At 45.1% G+C, this 13,407-nt stretch overlaps 1 protein-coding gene across 1 annotated transcript; it reads left to right on the plus strand.

Annotated features, from left to right (window-relative positions):
- Positions 1-226: 226 nt before the first annotated feature.
- Positions 227-12,557, plus strand: LOC147660782 (vesicle-trafficking protein SEC22b-B-like). The gene is made up of 4 exons (XM_086951468.1): positions 227-249; positions 4,809-4,969; positions 5,617-5,763; positions 9,076-12,557. The coding sequence occupies exons 1-4, from the start codon at positions 227-229 to the stop codon at positions 9,231-9,233; spliced, it is 489 nt and encodes a 162-aa protein (XP_086807594.1). The 3' UTR covers positions 9,234-12,557.
- Positions 12,558-13,407: the final 850 nt, after the last annotated feature.

Consider the following 13,407-nt stretch of genomic DNA (forward strand, 5'->3'; position numbering starts at 1 on the left):
AGAGAAGTCTCACTAAGGGCATAGTATGAAGGGATGCATCCTTTCCGTCTCGCCGTTAAAAAAATCCTAAATAAATAGATGTTTTTTGTTTCTCCTGCAGCTGCACAGATGGGAGGAGGGCAGTCATGATGAATGTATTGCTGTCCATCATTAACTTTAGACTTCAGAGTGCAGTTGTTTGTTTGAGAGCAGTATGGGATGCCCAGGTCTACACTAATCTACAGGCATGTTTAGTGGTGACCTGCACAGGTAAGAGCGGTGGGGTGGGGGCTGGACGGGGTGGGGGTCAGATAAGTCGACATACGACAGGAGAAGTAGAATTAAATAAATAAAACCACTTACCTTGCGCTCACCACATCACCCAACTCGGCAATGCGGCAAGCGCAAGGTAAGTGTTTTTTTTAAATTAAATTTTACTGCTCCCGTCGTATGTTGACTTACCCGACCCCCACCCGTCAAGCCCCCACCCGCTCACCGCTCCATTGCTCTTATCTGTGCCCGCCGCCACTGTGTTTAAGTGTGGCTTGACAGAGCAGCTGTTGTTGACCTTATGAGATCAACAAAAAAGAGCTTTCAGAGTACTACTGAGAGAGGGGCTTAGGCTCCACCGACATGTTGGTTTTCCTTAGTATGGGATTTGATTGGGCTGAATTTGTCTGCTTCCATTAAAAAAGTGTTTGTATTTCACCTTTTGACCTGTGGCAAATTTTATACTCAATACAGCAGGGCTGAGTTCATTATGGTCGCAAGCCAGTGATCATGGCGATAGGAATTATCTTTTTATTGTGAAATATTACAATAAGTCAGTAGGCCTGACATATTTATTAGGAAAAGCTTCTGTTAAACTCAATAGGTATTTACGGGAGCATTGTTATTAATCGATATTAAAGCTTCAAAATTGCTTTTTGTTGCATGGAACCTCACAGAATACCCTAGCAGGCTAGGGTTCAGCGTTGGTTATCCCCTGTGACAACCCTTGGAAATATAAGATTTGTTCTGTGAAAATCCTTGTAAGGCCCTCCTAGGAGAGACTGTATTTTCCTTTGCCAACCGTAATATTGTATACCCTTCTAATGTTATTACTGTATGCCTGATGGTTGACTTATGTAAAGTTTACGTGCACAACAGTAGACCTGAATTGGTTACAGTGAGAAGCTGTAGGCCTTATTGGTGCAATGGGAAACACTGTGTTTGATGCCATAGGTCGGATTGGCTTATTATGAAATGTTATGACAAAGGCATTTGTTCTAGCATATTTATTGTGAAAAGTATTTACTAAAGCTGATACACCTTCAACAGTTGGATTATTATCACATTGTGTTGCAGGTTATAGACGGGTGTATTGTTGCATGTAATCTCACAGGTTGTGCCCCCTGGAATTGCACCCTAGTTCCTGCTTGGTTTGGCATGCACGGCATGGTGCATGCCCACCTTGCAGGAATGTGCTGGCACTCTCATGGCGGCCGTATGGTGGTAAGGCTCTCATATGAGCCTACCATAGTCGCCGCCAAAAGACCGCAGACTCACCGCCTGCCCTAGATAAAACTCATAATCCGGAGGGTGGGCGAACCACGGCCTTGGAAGTCTTCCTAGGACCGCCGGGTGGCAGTCCAATTGGAAGAACGCTAAAGTCATAATAGGGTCCTTAGTATTTTGCTTTGTCAGCTTTAACCCCTTCGCTGCGGCGGAATTCCGCCGCAGCGCTGGGGGGGGGGGGGCGAGCGGCGCTCGCATGCTCGTGACGGAGCCGCTCCGTCACGAGCCGCAGTTGCGCTGTGCTCATGACGTAGCGGTTCCGTCATGGCCCCGCTCACTCAATAGAACGCGCCGCGCAGGCACGAAATCAGCGCCGCGCAGGCGCGGCGGCAGGGCCATGACGGAACCGCTCCGTCATGAGCACAGCGCAACCGCGGCTCGTGACGGAGCGGCTCCGTCACGAGCATGCAACGGGTTAATTTTGGATATGTATGCTATTTTATGACTATATGTCTGATGTTTGCCTCATGGAAAAGCTTGAGCCCAGTACAGTAGGCCTGGTTTGGTTATGGTGACAAGCCAATGATAACAGCTGTAGCTTTGATACGTGTGCAAGGAAACGTTTTGTCAGATACATTGGTCTGTTGAAAAGCTATGGCAAAAGGAATCTGCCTGGCCTATTTATTGTGAACAGTATTTGTTAAAGTCAATACGTCTCAACCCGTGGATTTTTATTGCATTAAGTTGCAGGTTGTAGACAAGTGTTTGGTTTAATATAATCACGCAGAGTACCATACTAGGCAAGAGATTTGATGTTGGTCACCCACTCCGCCAACCCTGGGGATATCATTGGGAGGGATTGTATATTGTTTTGCCAACTGCAATTTGGAAATATTTGTAACTTTGTAACTGTAGGCCTGATGGTTGCCATCTAATGCACACTCAGTAGGCCTGTGTTGGACAATAGTGTCAAACCAATAGTAAAGAGATGTGAACTATTTATAATGAAAAGTTATGTCAAAGAAAATAGACTTGACTTTCTTATTGTGGAAAGCCTGCGTTAAATACAGTTGGCTGTTAAGAGTGGATTGCTATTACACTGTGCTAAAGCTTGTAGGCACATATTTGTTCTGAAAGAATCTCGCAAATTACTGTAGTAGGCAAGGGTTGTGGTGTTGGCGGTCCACCCTAACACACCATGGTGATAGAAGAGGTACAGTATGGTAATCCCTATTAGGATCTATTAGTATGGGTTTTATATTGGTTTGGCAACTGTAATTTTATTTATGGAATACCTAATGGTTGCCTTGTGGAATGTTTAGTTGAGGTCTGAGCTGGCACAGCTAATAAAGCAAAGATAAAAGTTATAGCCCTGATTGTTTCTAATTAAAACTTACAATATAGGTGTTGAACATGAGATATTGTTTGTAAAAAGAATATGTTAAAGTCAGTAGGTATGGAAGGGTGTTTTGTTGTTTCTCTGTTTTAAAGCCTACATATGGGTATTGTGTTACATGAACACAGATTACCTTTGTAGAGAAGGATTTTGATGTTGGTAACCACCTCTGACAAACTCTAGGGGTAAAAAGATTTGTACTGTAATAATTCCTGCTACAGTCTCCCCCTTTTTGTATACTCAGTCTCGGCAGGAGGCCTGATGAGCTTAGCAGTCTGCCAGTATCTTGTAATAAAATATAATTAAATAATACATATATCTATATAGGTAGATATATAGGCGGCCTTTCGAACAGCTGTCTTCTGTCACTGATCTGAGTGTCATTTACACACTGCTTCAATCCATGACCGCGAAATGCATGGGGTGAAAGTTAAGTACACATTAGTCATTGGCCTGGAGCCTGTGAATAACTGCATTTTCTGATCACATGTGCTGATCCACCTGAAAATGAGTGCACTTCAGTGTCAGGCTGGTCAGCCAGCCCTTCAGTTTCCTCCTTTGATAGTTCCCTTTTCATTTCTTTGTTTCTCTTTTTAGTTTAATGTTTCCTAAGACGATACTACTACTCCCCAAGTAGTGATAACTGATCACTTGCTTGCACCTCATTTAATCTAAACATTACCTCATCCCATGTGCCACTTCCTTGGAACCAGGAGAATATTATGGAAAGCTGTTGTCCATAATCTATCATTGTTTTACAATTCCGAGACGGCCAAATCGTTGGTGCTAAATATAGCAGCCAGGCTGGAACTTTAAAACACTGACAGACTTTTAAAAATACCTCTTCAAGACGAACACTTGCTGCTTCGTTCAGTTTTCTTATTTCAAGCATATGTCCACCTTGTTTAGATGGCTTTTTTCTGCTTGTATTCTTTTCTCTCGCATATGTTGTTGAATTTGTGTGTGTTTCATTGCGGTTGTGTCAGAGGGTGTATGTAAGAATGAGTCAGTGGATGGATGGATGAGTGCCAAGATAAGTGACAGAGTGTACATATGATGACATATTGAGTGTGTAAACCCATCAATGACACAAAATGCACTTTCTTTCATACGCCAGACCTGTTGGCATCGCCAATGCTTGTTTGTGTATGGGGCATAATTGACTGTCTTGTACAATGTTATTTATATCCTATTTTGCACTCTGATTGTCTACTTCAAAAGTTAGGCTTTTTATAAGTTTCTAACAAAAGTTCATTTTGAAAATAAATTTTGGGAGAGAGATGTGTTCCCTGAAGATCTCTCCTGACCACCGTGTGATCCCTGGTTGAGGTACTTCTCCCAAAGGATGTGTACTGTTTCCCGACAGAGTCCGGTGACTCTGACCCTTCAGATTGTGGGTTCTAACCTTTAGATTCTGGACCTGACACCTCTTTAATTAAAATATACTGTCACCACGCCACGCTGATCTGTTATCTCAAACAGGTGATGGTTTCTGTCAGGCTCTGAGTGATGTGTCCTGGCCTAGGTCTAGTTTCCCCAAGTGATGTGTTGTCCCCAAAGGTGTTGTGTTTTGAACCCTAAGGGGTGTGCTGCGACCTTCCAAGATGTGTTTGACATCTGAGGGAACCAGAGAATCTACCCCCAGTACATTGTGTTCCTAGCCCAGTGATGTGTTTTATCCCCCTGAATTTGTTTTGACCCTTGGTGATGTGTTCTAATTCTTAAAATGTGATAACCAGTAGATGTGGTCTGACCCTAGACCCCATTGTGAAGTATTCTGATCCTAAAGTGATGTGTTGTTCTGCTCAAACTGTGTTTCCTGATTTTTGGCTGATGAATAAAGTCTTCTGTCATTGAGGGATGTGTTCTGATCAGTGAATACTTTGTTCTTACCATTGAGTGACCTGCTTTGACCCCAGCTGTTCCTTTCTTGCAGTTACCTCATCTCGCAGGGGGTCTGCTATCTGATCCTGTGTGATGCAGCTTACTCTAAAAAGTTGTCCTACGCCTACCTAGAGGAGCTGCAGGCAGAGTTCAGTGAGCTGTACGGCAAGCGGGTCGCCCTGGTCTCGCGGCCCTATGCCTTCATCGAGTTCGGTAGGAGTCTGTGTGGGCCCGGGTGGCAGGCTGCCACCCGGCATCCTCTTGTACTGTGTCCCCTCACCTGACCTCAGACTCTCTCATCCTCCTTTCCAAACCCAGTGATAGAAATGATTCGTTTCTCTTTTCGATCTTCTTATTTGTTTTCTTTTTCTCACGTTTCTTTTCCCATTCGTTCTCTTTTTTCTTTACTTTCTTTTCGTTCATTTTCTTTCTTGTTCCTCCTTTAAGTTATTCTTCATCCTTTTTCTTTTTCTATATTTTTTGGTGAATTTACTTCTTGTCTTGTATTCTCTTTCCTGTCTTTTCTCCGCATATTTTTCTCTTTCTTTCAGTCTAGCTTGTAAAAAATGTGATACTTTTATTTTCTTGTATTGTTACTTTCCTTGTGCTTTTCCTTTTATTTCATCTGTGGCTTTACTCTTGCTTGTCTCTTAAGCTGTATCCCTTTATTTTCTTCCCTCTCCATTTTTACTGTAGGTCTACTAATGTTATGATTTTTACAGTTTCATTTTTCTATCCTTATTTGTCCTTCCTCTCCTTGTCTCTCTCTCTCTATATATATCTACCTATCGATGTGTAATATAATGTATACCATTTTGTGTATAAACGCACCTCCATCTTATCTTTCTTCCATTTCCCAGATAACTACATCCAGAAGCTGAAGAAATCCTATGTGGACTCCTGGTCCAAGCGACACCTGAGCTCCATCAACAGTGAACTCCAAGATGTGCAGAAGATCATGGTGACTAACATCGAGGAGGTCCTGCAGCGGGGAGAGGCTCTGTCAGGTAAGGCGTGTGCCACTGGAGAGTTGCAAGGCTATTAGGTACACAAGTGGGTGCTGCACTGAGGAAAGACTCTGTCTGGTATAGCAGAGCTACCATACAGTTGGGAGAGTCTTCAAGGAGCAACTGGAGGCTGTGCACCAAGGAGAAGAACTTTCAGATACATAAGAGAGTGCTGCTGCAAAGAGAGGCGTGATCCGGTACAGCGGGAGTTGCTTTAGTCCGGAGTGGCGCTGCTAGGTTCAGTGACCAGGAGAGGCGCTGTTAGGTACCTTGGGAGACACTGCAGTTAGCAGAGACGCTGGGAAATACAATGGGCGGCACTATAGCCAGAAGATCGCTGTTTGGTGCAGTTGGGGCCGTTGCTGCCAGGAGTTGTGCTGTCGGGTAGAGCGGGAGGTGCTGCTGCCAGGAGAGGCACTGCCAGGTGCAGCGGGGTCGCTGCTGCCAGGAGATGTGCTGTCAGGTAGAGCGGGGAGGTGCTGCAGCCAGGAGAGGCACTGCCAGGTGCAGCGGGGTCGCTGCTGCCAGGAGATGTGCTGTCAGGTAGAGCGGGGAGGTTCCGCTGCCAGGAGATGCACTGCCAGGTGCAGCGGGGTCACGGCTGCCAGGAGATGTGCTGTCAGGTAGAGCGGGAGGTGCTGCAGCCAGGAGAGGCACTGCCAGGTGCAGCGGGGTCACCGCTGCCGGGAGATGTGCTGTCAGGTAGAGCGGGGAGGTGCTGCAGCCTGGAGAGGCACTGCCAGGTGCAGCGGGGTCGCCGATGCCGGGAGATGTGCTGTCAGGTAGAGCGGGGAGGTGCTGCAGCCAGGAGAGGCACTGCCAGGTGCAGCAGGGTCGCCGCTGCCGGGAGATGTGCTGTCAGGTAGAGGGGGGAGCTGCTGCAGCCAGGAGCGGCACTGCCAGGTGCAGCAGGGTCATGGCTGACAGGAGATGTCATGTAGAGGGGGGAGGTGCGGGCGAGGTGTATTCAGGTGTAGAAGGGGGAACTAGAGTGAGGAGAGGTGTTGTCAGTTAGACCAGGGGCAATGTCTGCAAGAGAAGGTGCTGTCAGATACATAGGGGTAGCTGCAGTGAAGACAGGTCTGTCAAGTATAAAAGGGGTTCCTGCTTGTAGTGGTGCTGTTAGGCTCAGCAGAGGGTGCTGCAGCAAGTAGAGGGGCCATCGGGGTACAACAGGAAGTACTCACAATACAGAGAGGGATGCTACAGAGATGAGATGCATCTGTGCTGCTCCTGGAAAGACATGTGCTTTTGGTCCAGCAGCAGTTCTGCATCGAGGACTGGCACTGTCAGAAATACAGTTGGCATTGCTGTGATGAAAGACTGTGTCCTGGTGCAGCAGGGGCTTTGCGGGAAGGAGCCTGCTTGGGTGTTGTTCAGCAGGGTGCATTGTATAGGGGGCCACAGGGGGCGCTGTAGAGATGGGGAACTCTTTGATACTGCAGGGATGCTGAAACTAGGCGAGGTGCAGCATGTGAGACTCATTCAGAGAAGATTAGACATGCCCTAATTGGTTGGATCGTGCACCACTACGATTTTTGTGTTTAAATTTTTTATTGAAATTTATAAATAGAAAAAATACATATATTATGATAACTGTATGTATTATCAAACAATAAATGTATAAAAACATTGTTATATATAAGCATATAGTAAAACATTTTGAATAATTAATCATAATATATAATGTAATAAATACATAAACATATAAGCGCAAGGACAAATATTTGGATTTATATTGAGGCCATAAAAAATGGAATTAATGGAAGGGGGGAAGAGAGAGGTAAGGAAAGGAGGGATCACAAAAGAAATCGGTAAGTGAAAATGCACCACTATGATTTAAAGAGTTTAGTAACTTTATGCCGTGCTCCTAGGAATCACTCCCCGCTCAGGAGTGTAAGAATAATCACTGTAGTCGCAACCCCACCTCCTTGGGGGGTCTCCTCGGGCACAGGTCGAAATTGCCGTATCTACAGCCAGAATAAATCCAAAAGAAAATCTTTTCTTTACACCATTTCTTGTATGGTGGTGGTCTTAGTCTATTTGGTGAAGAACACCTTGAGTAAAGGAACGTTATTATTTTTTACTTTTTCTAGACTTTTCCCTGAAGAAGGCAACTTGCCGAAATGCATAGGGAGGGGAGAAAGGATAAGAAACCGCATTGTATAATGCAGAAGTGATGTATGTTGGGATTTGAAGTTGCAATTGGAAAGCAAATGAAACGAGTGAAATAAATGAAAGAAGTTCATGCAAGAAATGGTGTAAAGAAAAGATTTATTTTGGATTTATTCTGGCTGTAGATACCGCAATTTAGACCTGTGCCCGAGAAGATTAGACATGCGTCAGGTACAGCAGGGATGCAACACGAAGCAGACACTGTACAACTGATGTATGTCGGAAGCACGCAGGCATTTGTTCCCCATGCCTTCACAATTTGGTCTGAACCACGAACACGTCTTTAAAAAGCGTTCCTTTACAATGACTTCCCTTAGGGAATGTTCAGACCACATTGTAATGGCACAGCGTGGTTCGAGCCTGCGGAATAAAGGCTGTATCCTAGGTACAGCCGGGGTCCTAGGGCAGGTAGAAGTTCTTCCAGGTCCAAAAGAAGTTGCTGCATCCACGTGAGGTGCTGCTGGATGCCCCAGGGCATGCTGCAGCAGCAGCGGGGTTGAAGAGCCTGCAACAAACTGCAGGGGGGCTCCAGTGAGAAACTATATCGCTGACTGCCAGGGATTCCGCAGTGACTCGCCTGTTGGGTACAGCAGGAGGACCTGCAGAAATGGGAGACGGTTAGGTACATCAGGTGGCGCTGAACTGAAGGAAAACCCCTTCAGGTAAAGCAGGGCAGTGCTGGTGATAGACCCTCACAGGTACAGTCTTTTCAAGCACTGTATGGGTGCGGTAGACATAGCGTGTTTACTATCGAGTAGACCAGACAGTGGTGCAGCGCGTGCAGCTCCATCATGCAACTCAAGGATAACTGTGTCAAGGTGTGCTCCTCTCTGGTGCCACAGGAAGTGCTCCTCAGAAGCCTGGGATACTGCAGTAGCTGGATGCCCTCTGATGTGCAGCAGTGCAGGGATGCACCTCACTGAGTAGGGTTCTGCTCCTCCTGCTCTGCTTATGCAGCTTCAAGTGTCCCACTCTAGCCCAGCCCTTAAGTGGTCCCCAGCGCATCTTACATCTCCCAGTCTGAGCTTCGCATATTGGGATGTCGTAGGTCAATGCTGGACACTTACAATGCTAAGGGTCCCACTGTGATTTACACTTGCTAACTGTTTCTTCACTGTCTCTTCCCTCTCTCCGCAGTTCTGGACTCAAAGGCAGGTAACCTCTCCATGATCTCTAAGAAGTACCGCAAGGATGCCAAGTACTTGAACACACGCTCCACGTACGCCAAGGTGGCAGCCTCTGGCATCTTCCTCTTCATGCTGATGATGTACCTACGTTTCTGGTGGCTTATATAGTGGACCCTTCTTGGTGGGCTTTCTTACACCTGCAGCATGAGCCCCCTTCTGTAGGGGATACAAGTCTGTTTGCTGCCCTAGTCAAAAAGGGGACGTGGGAGCCAAGAGGACTTTGACCTCAGTGACTGTTGACTCAGCTTGAGATGTTCGACTAGATGCAACGATGGCCAAAGTGAAGTTAAAAAACCAAGCCAAAGTCACAAAGATTTATTTCTATGCCTTTTTGTAGCCTAAAACAGTAATGCTCCTGAAAGTGATTGTCTCCTGCATTGAAACGAAATCTCCAATTAGAGCTTTAGACAGAATCTGAAAGGACTGATATGAGCAGGGAACTTCACAAAGGCTTACTAGGCTGCTGGAAGAATCACCATTCCTTAATCTTCATTCTCTCCACCAGCTCCCTTGACTCCCAGGGGCTATGGTTCTGGAGTTGCTAGTAAACAGTGCTACTGGGCTGTTAAATGTGTCTTTTTGTTTTAGTTTTATGTGAATACTTTCGATTACGCAAAAAAAGGGACGAATTTGCAGAGGTATTGATTTTTCGAAATATCACCTTGCCTTGCTGCTGTTTTATGGAAAGCAATCCAAGTCACACCCACAAGCATTTTAAGATCTCTTGTAACTCTGAGACATCCTAGACGAGGGACAGGTCTTAAACTACATCCCTAGAGAACTTGGGATATGCAGGACTCCATAGTCTACTATCACAACCATCGAGCCAACTTATCCTGGTAGTTCTCGAGTCTTCTAGAATTAATGGCCTCTTGCACTCCAATGATTCTGTGAGTAAGAACCAGGATACTGCCACAACCTGAACAGGAAACAAAATCGCACAAGGATCTTTTGTTCGTAGCTATAGCTCTTCAGGCCATCCTGGTGTCACGTATTAGATTGTATTGTATTGCATTACAGAATTTATATAGCGCTTCATACACCTGATGATGTTACAAAAAACTTCAACTTGCATTTGGGTACTGGGCATCCTTAATGGAGCGCAAGTTTGAAAATGGGTGTTGTTCGTGGAATGACCGATATGGGAGAAGTTAGATGAGGGTATCAGATTTGGAAATGTGCTTTAAAAATGGTGCATTGGTGCCACTTCAAGAAACTAGTCTCTTTCAAGTTCCCCGATCCACACTTCTCTGTTATCCACAGTCCATCTGCCTTCCTTTTCACCTGCTTTATGCCTTGTGAAATCCATTTATTTTCACATCTAACTTATTTTCTAGCCCTGGGACCCTGTGTTGGTGTGAACTAATGGCAGACCTTCCTTTTCTCCCTTGGGAATCACAGGCTTTTGCTGTGAATATTTTGCTCTTGGACCATCTTCATTTAAAGATTATTTTGGTCACTATTGCGATTTTCTATCGAGGCCCTCACCTCCTCCATGACAACAGGGAACATTACTTAAACCCTCACTAAAAGAAGCCTTCAGACTGACCAAAGTGTGAAAATCATAAAATCTTAGGCAAAACTATAAGTGAAGAAACTTCCACCGGTACAATGTAAACATTTCAATAGCAGGATATTTTCTAGGTCTGAAAGTAGATATTTGTTATTGCCAGGGTGAATGTTCTTCCCATTCTGAGACTGCCTTTTTAGGTGGGGTTATCTAGCTGTTGGTGGCTACTAGATATAACTGCATGTCTCTAGTTTAGAGAGATCAATTCTAAGGAAGGCCAAGCCTTGTGTACATGGCGTTTACTTCCTGTATTCATGTGTAAGGAAGCAAAACCCAGCTGGGAACAAGTATTTTTCACATTCTGAACAATTTTGTTATTTTTAGGATGCTTTGCCTATCAAGGGAACTGGGACATGTCTAGTCAGTTGTAGAGAATCCTGCAGCTTCAATAAGACCCTAATGCTGCCCAGGGCCAGAGAATTATTTAATTGTCTGGCAATCCCTATGAATTAAGGCATGTAGTTTTACCCAGTCAAACTTACAATCTAGGATACATGCCATCTCCACAGGTAGATGCGCAGGTTCTGTGAGCAGCCACAAATCTTTCCTTGGAGCCAGTTGTAAATGTTGTGATGTTGTGTAGGCTAGTGTGGAGGTGTCTGGCGTCGGCTTTGTAGGTATGGATCCATGGCAGGTAATCAAGCTATCCGCATTAAATGCATTTACATAAAATTAATCTAAATGCAACTGATTCACAAAAATCTTGCATGGATCCAGCACTCTTGGACTAGTGCACATGTAAATTCTGTGGCGAGAGGTTGTTCGCATCAAAATGGCGCGATGAATCTTGCAACAAGAAGCAGTGAACTTCAGTTTACATCAACATGTTTCGATGGTAACTTCCTAACATTAGACTCCTGTGTTGATGGCTAGTGTATGTCGGAAGGCTGTACTGAGGGCTTGTACTTGTCACAATGCAGCCAGTGTACCCTTGAGCTGTTCATGCGTTGCAGCAAGCTCGCGCCCACTTTACAGTGCATTTTAATAATTCAGCCCGAGATCAGTCTGCTGTACTTGTCACTTTGCCAGTGCACATTCACACAAGGAGGGGAAAGCAAAAGTTAAAGAAGAGAAAACATTATTTTAGGAGACTGAGGAAGAAAATGTCAGGAAAGGAGGGTCGTGAAAGGTGGACACAAAATGTTACAGGTTAAAAGATGAGTCATGTAGGCGATACATTTACATGCCAAGTACGATTGTAATCAGCAAGCCACTGGTTCCAGTATTTGTGAAGTAGCTCAGTGGGTTAAAAGACATTCTTTAGAGACTATTTTTGCCTGTGGTATACAGGTTATAATTCCATCCAAAAATGTAGTGGGTTAATGCACTCACTGCATTAATTTGTGTGTAGGAAATTGGTGTAAGATATTAATCAGTGTTTTGAGATACCCACTGTAGACAATTGTTTTCCACTTTTACATCATATAGGCCTTTTTGGTGCTTGTGTTATAGCTCCTGCCCCGGAGTGAACTCCTAGTGTGAGCGCTAAATCAGCAGAGCCCATTGGTTGAAACCAATAGAACTAAAATAGCACAAATAAACAGAATCATTACTCCTATAGTGCACCCGTATTACGCCCAAGACCACCTGTTTTGTTATGTTATGTTATCCGAATTTATTGAGCGCACAGATGCCCCAGCCTCTGAACACTGTAAGTCTCTAATGCACACCTAGTGCTCACTGTTAATGTTGCCCATGGGGGCTGTTGTTTTGAATCTGTCGCTTGAAGGGTACGGTGAAGGCCTGTTCATATAGACATTTTGATATTATGACTACTGTAAATAAAAGTGGTGCGATAATGGCTAGTGATGTCATACGATTGTAGTAAAATGTAGTTCATATAGTAAAGGCAATTTTACCTCAAAATGAAGCGATGACCAGTTTACTTAATAATATTACTTTACGCCATAAGGGTTAGTTTACGAGAAAATGCGGTACCAAGGGCGAGCTTACAACACATGCCGCGATAAGGGCTGTGATGAATGCTACCTGGATCAAACTGGGGCAAAAGATCTGTTCTACATCAAAGTTCTGCAAACAAGTCTAACTTCTCCCAAAATACTCCACTAAGGCAAAGGTGGATTTTACAGCCAAACTCCACAATGAAACCTACTTTTCATGAAATGTGTGCAGTGATGTGTAATACAGGTCAAAAGGCTGCAGTGATTTACTTCTTTGCAAGTTCTTAGACTAATCAGTGAGCAGGGGCGGCTCTAGGCTCATGGTGGCCCTGTGCAGGGAGCGTAGGTAGGGGGCCCCGGAAGAGGGGGTCCGGGCGGGGTGGAGCGCGGAGGCCAGTGATGAGGGGGTTAGAGTGTTTGGAAGTGGAACAGAGCCGGAGGCCACCAAATCCCTGCCTGGGGCCGCCATGCAAATATGTATCCATCCTCAGAGGATTATTATATTAAGGATATATAATGGCGTGGCGGCCCCTGGGGTTTGGTGGCCCTGTGCAGGTGCACAGCTTGCACATGTCTAAGGCCGCCCCTGCAGTGAGTGATGCACTGTTTAACGTTATGAAACCTCTATTGGTTAATGCGAATACTGCAGACGTCTGTCTGTAACCAGAGAGCCACAGAATTGAATCCTTGTTGGTGCAGTGAGGACTAGTGACTTGTGTATTTTTAGCGCTACGCGGGCTCCCCCTCCCAGCACCGGGTTCCCCCTCCCACCACTTAAGCTCTGTGAGTATGTAAGTCATTATCTTGACCT

Source organism: Lissotriton vulgaris, unplaced genomic scaffold, assembly GCF_964263255.1.
Source record: "Lissotriton vulgaris unplaced genomic scaffold, aLisVul1.2 SCAFFOLD_1465, whole genome shotgun sequence".
In the NCBI taxonomy this organism is placed as follows: Eukaryota; Metazoa; Chordata; class Amphibia; order Caudata; family Salamandridae; genus Lissotriton; species Lissotriton vulgaris.

Excerpts from the sequence above, each read along its gene's own strand:
- LOC147660782 (XM_086951468.1), top strand. The coding sequence starts at position 227 with ATGTTTAGTGGTGACCTGCACAG. Across the intron at positions 250-4,808 it reads TTTAGTGGTGACCTGCACAG|TTACCTCATCTCGCAGGGGG; the intron begins GTAAGAGCGGTG and ends CCTTTCTTGCAG. Across the intron at positions 5,764-9,075 it reads GCGGGGAGAGGCTCTGTCAG|TTCTGGACTCAAAGGCAGGT; the intron begins GTAAGGCGTGTG and ends CTCTCTCCGCAG.